Source organism: Solanum lycopersicum, chromosome 7 (assembly GCF_036512215.1).
Source record: "Solanum lycopersicum chromosome 7, SLM_r2.1".
NCBI classification, from domain to species: Eukaryota; Viridiplantae; Streptophyta; class Magnoliopsida; order Solanales; family Solanaceae; genus Solanum; species Solanum lycopersicum.
In genome coordinates this window covers 6,499,798-6,509,394 of record NC_090806.1, presented here as the reverse complement: position 1 = coordinate 6,509,394, position 9,597 = coordinate 6,499,798, and the positions used below count along the sequence as shown (strand labels likewise).

The 9,597-nt window shown below is 29.5% G+C and overlaps 2 protein-coding genes and 1 long non-coding RNA gene across 3 annotated transcripts; 1 reads left to right on the top strand and 2 right to left on the bottom strand.

Annotated features, from left to right (window-relative positions):
* Positions 1–295: 295 nt before the first annotated feature.
* On the top strand, positions 296–4,388 carry LOC101255782 (G-type lectin S-receptor-like serine/threonine-protein kinase At4g03230). The gene is made up of 7 exons (XM_004253476.5): positions 296–2,517; positions 2,620–2,748; positions 2,860–3,047; positions 3,122–3,332; positions 3,433–3,670; positions 3,750–3,900; positions 3,980–4,388. The coding sequence occupies exons 1-7, from the start codon at positions 1,251–1,253 to the stop codon at positions 4,289–4,291; spliced, it is 2,496 nt and encodes an 831-aa protein (XP_004253524.5). The 5' UTR covers positions 296–1,250; the 3' UTR covers positions 4,292–4,388.
* Positions 3,647–4,521, bottom strand: LOC138337132 (uncharacterized). The gene is made up of 2 exons (XR_011210558.1): positions 4,382–4,521; positions 3,647–3,988 (listed from the first exon to the last, which is right to left on the bottom strand). It is a non-coding gene; the product is annotated as an uncharacterized lncRNA (long non-coding RNA).
* A 1,641-nt stretch (positions 4,522–6,162) lies between these two features.
* Positions 6,163–8,598, bottom strand: LOC101247440 (uncharacterized). Its single transcript, XM_004242814.5, has 3 exons — positions 8,468–8,598; positions 7,243–7,365; positions 6,163–6,436 (listed from the first exon to the last, which is right to left on the bottom strand). The coding sequence occupies exons 1-3, from the start codon at positions 8,529–8,531 to the stop codon at positions 6,294–6,296; spliced, it is 330 nt and encodes a 109-aa protein (XP_004242862.1). The 5' UTR covers positions 8,532–8,598; the 3' UTR covers positions 6,163–6,293.
* Positions 8,599–9,597: the final 999 nt, after the last annotated feature.

Sequence of the window (9,597 nt, the reverse complement as noted above, 5' to 3'; positions counted from 1 at the left end):
AAAAAATTAATTTAACACTAAGAATGACGATAATTTTGAATATTTTTTCTTTAGTTCTACGTTGGTTTAGAAAATTAAAGTACATTATCTAATTTTAATTTTTATCTAATGTTTAATCATGTAATTAATACTTATTAGACTTATTTTAGCATGATTTAGTATTTTCAAATTATGATAATTTTCATTATCACTTATTAATTTGGAACATTTATTATATATGATTTCGTTATTACTTTTGTTGAATATTTTGTTGTCATCACTCATCTCATATTTTGTGTTATTTTCTTAAGGAATATCTTAATAGTTCTATTTTGGTTGGAGCGAAGAAATATTTGGAGCACAAGTTAATTATAAACTTTGTTGGAGAAAATCTAAAAATTCAAAAAACCTAAGGTTTATTAGTTTGATTTGATTTATAAATTTAAAATTCGACATAAATAATTTGATTTGATAGTTGAAAAATTCGATTCATGTCAAAAAGTTTGAGATTTATTATTTTAATTTGATTTATAAATTTAAAAATTTAACACAAATAATTTAATTTAATTTAATATTTGAGAATTTTAAATTAACCCAATCATATAACCATATTCATGCGTTAAGTGAATCTTATATAGAATTTCATTCCATCAGGCATCACCCCAATCAGATTTTGTTGTTAGGCTCACTATATTTTTAAGGGAACAAGACAATACATCCTTCAATTTTATTGTAAATAAAATTTGATGTATTCTTTGTTAAATAAATAACACGTGTATAATTTTATTTTTTTTCATTTCATAAGTGAAGCAATTTACTTTTTTCATTTCATATTTACGTAAGTGAAAAATAAAAATTCAAAAAAAATATTTTTTCACAAAATTAAAAAATAATAATTTAAAATTAATATTTTTCACGCCGTTAAGATAGATCTAAGATCATTTGTATAATAGTAGAGATATATGTTATCTATTTATCTCCTATATCATGTAACTTTATTTGGGCTTATTTAAACAAAGAGACGTACACTAGATGCATTCATAAAATTAGAACAAGTTAACTTTAAGATTAAAACTAGAACTATATTATTTCAGCATTGGTCAAGCTATTCATATCATAATTAAATACTGATATTGACAGATGACAAACTATCCTAAAGAAAAAATGAATTCTAAATTATGATTTTTATTTCAGAAAATTCTGTCAATCTTATTTTTCAACAGCCAGCCACTCATTCATTCTAGCAACAAATTGTGTAGGTAGCCATAGAAATGAAGAAGAGCTACTCAATTCTGATACTTGTGCAGTTTTTATGCTTTAGTCTTTCACTAGGAGGGGACACCATTTCTGTGAATGTATCTGTTTCTTCAGGCCAAACAATTATGTCTTCAGGTGGGAATTTTGAGCTTGGTTTCTTCAGACCAGGCGACTCTCGATCCTATTACATAGGCATATGGTACAAGAAACTATATCCTCAAGAAGTAGTATGGGTTGCGAATAGGGATAAACCACTTGATAGTGCTGATGCTAACTTGATAATTAGTCGAGGCAATCTGGTTCTTGTCGATAGACTTCAAAACTCAATTTGGTCTGCACTTGCTGGGAACATCAATCCAAATATTTCAGTTACTGCACTTCTTCGTGATGATGGGAATTTGATTTTGAATGATGTGTCCAAGGCATCAATGCCCTTACTACTTTGGCAAAGTTTTGACTACCCAACACACACTTTTTTGCCTGGTGCTAAGATTGGATATGACAAACGGACACAAAGAAAACAGCTTCTGATTTCATGGAAGAATTTGAGCGATCCAGCACCAGGATTATATTCCATGGAAATGGACCCAACGCGTGCTCAAATTGTTGTAAAATGGAATAGGACTAGAGAGTATTGGGCTAGTGGTTCATGGGATGGCAGGACATTTAGCTTAGTGCCTGAGATGAGGACAAACTACATATATAATTTCAGTTATATCGACAATGAGAATGAGTCGTATTTTACATATTCCCTTAACAATAGTTCACTCACATCAAAATGGATGATGGATGTCTCCGGACTAATTAAGCAACAAGTATGGTTTTATGGTAACATTGATTGGAATCTGTTCTGGTCTCAACCAAGACAATTTTGTGAGGTTTATGCTAAATGTGGAGCATTTGGAGTTTGTAATGAAGCGAATGCAACCTGCAATTGTTTGAATGGTTTCAAACCAAGATCAGATACAGAATGGAATTCAAAGGACTATTCCAGTGGCTGTGTAAGAGACCAAAAGGTGCAGTGTAATGCAATTACTGAAGACAAAGATAGTTTATGGATAACTTCTAGTATAAGACTACCCACTTCTCAAAATACTAATATCACAGCTGGGAAAGCCTCACAGTGTAGATCTGCATGTTTCAACGATTGCTCTTGCACTGCTTATACTTATGATGGTTCCGCTACCTGTTCTATTTGGACAGGGGATCTGTTCAATCTGCAACAACTCAGCACAGCTGAATCAGAAAGGACTATATTTGTCAAACGTGGCTCACCTCAAGGTTAGTATAACATAGTTTGATTCTTTATCTCATATTAGTACTATGTTATGGATAGAATTCCTTATAAACCTTAGCACTTAACAACAATGATTCGCCTTTCAGCTCAAACTAAAACTAAGAGATCGAAGAAGCTAAAAGCAATCCTTTCGTCAATATCGGCTTTGATGTTTCTACTCATAAGCAGCAGCATTAGCTACATTTACTATAGAAGAAGAATGGCAATAAAAGCAGGTATTTGCTGAATGAATCTAGCTTTAGGAAGATATTTTCTCTTATACCATTTTGGACTTGATTCATTCTCAATCCAATTGAGGTAATGAAATCCCTCCTTTTCTATTCCAGATAGAAGTAAAGGGGCATATAAATCTCAGCGGCACAAAGCTGAAGGAGAAGCAAAAGTATTGATGAATGAAAACAGTGATGAAGCGATTGATGTTCCTTACTTTCACTTGGAGACCATTTTGGCTGCTACAGACAACTTCTCAACTGCAAATAAGCTCGGACAAGGAGGGTTCGGTCCAGTTTACAAGGTTAAAACTTCATTCCTACATCTATGTGGACTGGCATGGCCTCATTGACCTAATGAGATGAAATTCTTTTGCAGGGTATCTTTCCAGGTGAAAAAGAAATTGCAGTGAAAACATTATCCAGTCAATCAGGACAAGGCATAGATGAATTTAAGAATGAGGTGACTCTAATTGCAAAGCTTCAACATCGAAATCTGGTGAGGCTATTGGGCTATTGCATCAATGCAGCGGAACAAATATTACTTTATGAATATATGCCGAATAAAAGTTTAGATACATTCCTATTTGGTGAGTTAGCCTTATTAAGTTCCTTATTCTCAAAGTCATATGTTTCTTATAATGATCTAATTGTTTTATTGACATACCAAACTTTTTCCAATGATTCAAGATGGAACACTTTGTCAATTATTGGATTGGAAGAGACGTTATGACATCATATTGGGCATTGCACGGGGTCTATCTTATCTTCACCACGATTCACGACTAAGGATCATTCATAGAGATTTAAAAACCAGTAACATTTTATTAGATGAGGAGATGAACCCGAAGATTTCAGATTTTGGCTTGGCAAGAATTGTTGAAGGAAAAGTAACAGAAGCAAATACAAAGAAAGTAGTGGGGACCTAGTAAGTATAATATCAAATAATTTCTTACAAAAGGAGCTTTGGATAAAATCTTATACTCAAATGTTTTGTTCATCTCTAGCGGCTATATGTCTCCTGAATATGCACTGGATGGACTTTTTTCCATCAAATCAGACGTTTTCAGTTTCGGAGTAGTCATGCTTGAGATAATCAGTGGAAGAAGGAATACAGGATTTTATCAGTCGGAAGAAGCCTTAAACTTGTTGGGCTATGTAAGTGCAGAAACTTCCCATGACCTAATTACTATATCTTCTTCTTAGCTTTGTTTCTCTGATTGAAAAATGATCACAGGCATGGAAACTGTGGACAGAAAAAGCCGAGACACAATTAATAGAGAAGTCATTACTTGAATCATGCAACAGAAGTGAAGCACTAAAGTGCATAAACATTGCGCTTCTGTGTGTACAAGAAGATCCAAATCATCGTCCTACTATGTCAGATGTCATTTTAATGCTGGGAGGGGAAGGTAGTAACCTTCCAACACCTAATAGACCAGCTTTTGTAATAAGGACACATGCTTCTAGCACATCTTCTTCTTCCTCGGATAAGAAATACATCGTATCCAACAATCAGGTGACGATTACAGTGGAAGAAGGACGTTAGTGAAGCCATTTAAAGCCACAATATTGCCCAGTATGCATATGTAATGATTTGAATAGATTCTACAACAACAATAAGAGTTTGAGCACTTACAGTTGAACAAGCTCCGATCTGACCAACAATTTTTGAAAGAGTTCATTTTGAATCATGAAATTAAATAGGCTTATCAGTTTTCTTCTTCGTGATATTGAAATGATGTAGACTCTTTCCGGTGTTTGAAATTTGAACAAGACATCAAAAGCTAAGTTTGATCAATTTTTGTAGACAGGGGACAATAGATTTTACGTAAAGTAATATGTATGATTGTTTGGGAGACTTCAAAATATTCGATAGACATAATATATAAACATAATTCTTAACTTGACTTTAGCGAACAACTATGTCCAACTGACTTTGAGTGTGCAACTTGTACAAAATTATACAAGTATTTTACATGATATAGTACACGTAAGACGCAAAACTGTCATGTAGGTGCCATAAAGGACAAATTTAATGTGTATATTTATTTAATTTTATATAAGTAAGTGTCTAATTGTGCACACTCAAAGTTAAAAGTTCATATTTGTCAACTAACACCAAGTTAAGGATCATATTTATGTATTATGTCAATTTAGATAACAAAATAGTGAAAGAAAAATGAATAAAATAATGTGAATTGATATTAATTGTCGGAATATAAATAAGGCAGCAAATTAAGCAGCCACTTAAGAAATGACACTATAATTATCGAAAAACTATTGCATTTCTCTTTTCAAATTTAACCGATATTTTTTTTTGGGAAAGGATCAAAATTGCTCTTAAACTATAGAAAATACATTGTTTATACTCTTCATTATATTTTGTGATAAAAAAATACCCCCGATGTTATCCCAGGAGACCACAAATATCTTCAAGAATTAACACCCCAAATTTTTAGTGACGTGGAAAGTCACCTGGGACTAATCCCGCCACCTAATCGTTGCCAACTAAAATTATTTACAAAAGAACTTGACCTTTAGCGGTGACAAAGTAGCCACAAAATCTTAAAATATTGTCACTAAGGGTTATGATGGATTTTTAGTGGCGACTAAAGCCTCCAACAACCGTTCGCTAGTAAAACCTAATTTTTCAACAAAAAAAATATGATAACTAATTTTCGATTGCAACCTAATTTTCTAAAATAAACAACTTGTCATACCAATATTAAAAACATTCAATATTATATGAAAAATCATCAAAATTACTTTTTGATTCGAATCTCCAACTATATAATGTAACATTGTACATTTTATAATTTATATATGACATAAAATTAAAGCACACAGTGTCTTCAAACCCCTACTTAATCGATATAATTTCTTTTAAAAAACAATGAAGAAAAAAACACAAAATTAGAATTGAAATGTTTAAGTTTTCAGTGACGATTTTCTAGACTTTTGTGGTGACTGTTGTCACTGCTAAATGTCTGATTCTTTTGTAGTCAATCCTAGTTGGCAATGCTTAGGTGGAAGGATTAGTCCGATGTGGCATGTAACCTCAATAAAAATTTGGGGTGTTTACTCTTGAGGGCATTTATGAACTTTTAAGATAATAGCAGGGACATTTTTTATCTCAAAATGTAACAAAGGGTATAAATGATCTATTTCACATAGTTCAGTGACAATTTTGATCATTTTTTTATATTTTTTTAACAATTTACATATAGAACACATCCTTAGTAAAAATTAGAGCACCGATTCATTACTTTAGTGGTCTTATAATTGAATGGACCATGCACAGAAGCTATTTTTTTTGGTTATAAATATCACAATATTCAATTGCAAATAACCAGATCTCATGAATTAAGCTAAGACATGTTAACTACATCATTTTTTTAATAAAAATATCATAAGATATTATATCGATAAATCACAAATCTTTATTTTTTAAAAAAAAATTAAATATTTGTGATTACAAATTTTTAAATACACGCAATTTTATTCCGATAAAATAAAACATGAAGAGTTCCATGCCATGGCATAGAATATTAAAAACGACAGAAACGAAGTCCCCACCCATCCCTCAAACATCTGTGACCACAAGGTGAGTTTGCACACTCACTGTCAGATCCACAAGGAGGTGGGTCTATACATACCCCAATTTTATTTGGACCAACAACATGTTGTCGATCTGCAAAAAAAAAAATTTTTTAAAAAAAAAAATGTTATAATATTCTATATATTATAACGATATACTTTCTAGATTCACGTGAATCTAGTAACTTTTGTCTAGATTTTATATATATTTTAATATTTTACTAGATATTATAGTTATTTGATTATGAATTTAGCTGTGAAGTATTTATGATATATAAATATGTTATTTTCTTTGTTTTAAAAAAAAATGATTTTTTTAAATCTATTTTAAAAAGATCGACCCTTTTATCTTTTTGATAATATTTTATTTTTCATTTTTCACATGACATGTTTAAGGTCACAGGATTATAAATAATTTTATAAATTTAACATAACTTTAATTTAGAACTACATGATTCAAAAGTTTTCTTTATTATCTTAACTCCGTGTCGAATCAAATTAAACTAGATCATTTTTGTGGAACGTAGGAAGTATTTAATTTGCCTTTGTCCTCCAACATTGGTTTTGCATAAGCATATATTCACTTCGACGGATACGTCCTATTTGATATCCTATATGACAATTTGTGTTTCTTATGTGTATTATGTCATATAAGACTCATGTGTCTATTTGTTTAAACTTTATATCAATTTAAGTGTCTATTTGTGCAAATTCAAAGTTATGGAGGACATAAATACGAAATGAGGCAAAATTAAAAAGTTCAGTTATGTGTTGGACTTATAAAAATCATAAACTTAAAATTTTAAAACCGTTTCTAGTTAAATATATTTTCGATTTGCAAATCATAACAGTATATACCAATTAGGGAAACAAATAATTTGAAGACAATATTGATCATACCATATCGTGTTACAAACACTTGATTCACACCATCAAGTGCCTCTGAGTTTGCCTCTGGAAGTTGTATGACGTTTAACTCATCATTTAACTTGACCTCCTCGTTTGCCATAAGAAGTTGAAAAACTGCATATTAGAGAGCAACACACGTATTTTAATTTATGTGACATAATTTAATTAGATGCGAGATTGAAAGGATAAAGAAGAACTTTACGAGTTTGTATTTTTAAACTTGCGATGAAATTTTCTAAAAACAAAGGAGAGTTTAATATTAAACAATTTTTTAAGTGGACTAATAAGTAATACTTCATTGGTTTCAATTGATTTATCTTGTTTTTTTTTAAATCCGTTTAAAAAAGAATATTTTTATTTTTATTTTTTACAATATTTGATGTGCTGGATAGAGAAAAATAATCTCAGGATAAGTTGTCTGTACCCCTAGATCAGTTCTTTGTTTAATTGAAAAACATGATATAACTTATCCCAAGATTGATAATTGTGATTGGGATATGTTATTTCTACTAATATTGGAATAACTTATTATGGAATAAAAATATTAAATACCAAAAGTAACCCATTAAACTTGTTTTATACTAAAATAAACAACATATTTTTAGGTGGTATTGTTGTAAACAAACAACTTATTCTTAGAAACTATGCCATGCATATTTGACAAACTAAACAACCAATTAAAAATAATTTCAACATATTTAATTTTATCGTAACTTATTTCAATATGATTTATCCGAAGATAACTTATCTTCAAACCAAACGGTCTTAGTTTTAACTTATTATGTTACATCTTTAAGACCACTATATTAAATAATATTTTGATAAATTTCACATATCTATATAACGTAAAGACAACAAAATTTTATATTTTTTTAGTTTTTAAATTATGTATCAAGTCATTACAGTACAACACAAATAACTTTTAGCGACATTAAATATTGATATTAATAAAGAGTGTTAATGACTTCACTGACATTAGTTAATTGTCATTAGAACCAATGTCGCTATAGACTTTGCCACTAAAAAAATATATTTAAAAGTAATTAAGAATTAATTTCCGCTAATAATTATTTTTAATATAGTATTACCAAAAAAATTAATTAAAACGAAAGAAGTATCAGTACATATGAGATATAGGAAGTATATACAATACACACATGAGAAAGAAGTAATAATAAAAATAATTACTTAAGTAATAATAAAAATAATTACTTACAGCATGCAACAAGTAAATAAGCAACAATACAAGCCAACTTTGTTGAAGAAATCTTGCAATCCATTTTTGCTATATTATGTTGCTAGATATTGTAGTTGTGTCTATCTCATTGTAAACTTGAGAAATTTATAGGGATAATAAATCCAGTTCTGTGCGAGTTGCTTTATTTTATCTATTTTTCTATCTTAATTTATATAATTTATCTTTTTAGTTAATTTAAAAAAGAATAATATAATTTTATATTAAATAATAATTTAATTTAAAATATTAATTTTATTTTTAATGAAATAATTTATAACTAAAAGAATGTCTATCATTTATTTTAGATTACAAATTTTAAAAGTCTTTATTTTTATTTTATACTCCGTATTTAATCAAATTAGCCCATATAAATAAAACGAAGGGAGTAATATTTTATATGATGTTGTTTTTTTTTTGTCCCGATAGAGGGGATTATTAGTTTACTATTTACGAAAATAAGGCAAGTTGTCTTTGTCTCCCTAAATCTGACTTTTTTGGCAAGTTGCTTAAATATTTTAATGTGGAAACTTTTCCATGGTTTAAGATATAGGAAGAAATTTTGTTCTAAGTATGAGTGTGATGATAGTTTAGAAGGCAAAACATATGATAATCTCAACTTGGCAAGGATTAATTTATATAATATTACAATCTAATCCCTCTTTTTGCGTATTTACACGTTATTATATCGAAATGTCTTATCTACTTTTAAAAATAACATGACACACAAACGAGCCTTTTATTTTAGTGTTAAAAGGGTATCAATATTTTTTAATACTAGGTGTGCATAGATAGATGCTTACGATGTGTTTGGTATGGAGAAAAAATATTTTCTGGAAAATGTCATCAATTCTCCATTTTGGTTGACTTAAATGTTTTGAAAAATATTTTCAAAATCAACTTATATTCCTTAAATTTAAGAAAAATGACATCTCTTCTAAAATTAAGGAAAACATTTTTTTAAAATCTATTTCCTCCTTTAATTTTTTTTTCTTCCCTACACATACCTTTTACCCAACACTCTCCATTTTGAAAAAAAATTCAATATATTTTTATCCCTAGCACTAAACTAGCCTCCCCCTCCGCACCTCAAGCAAAAAAATAAAAAATTG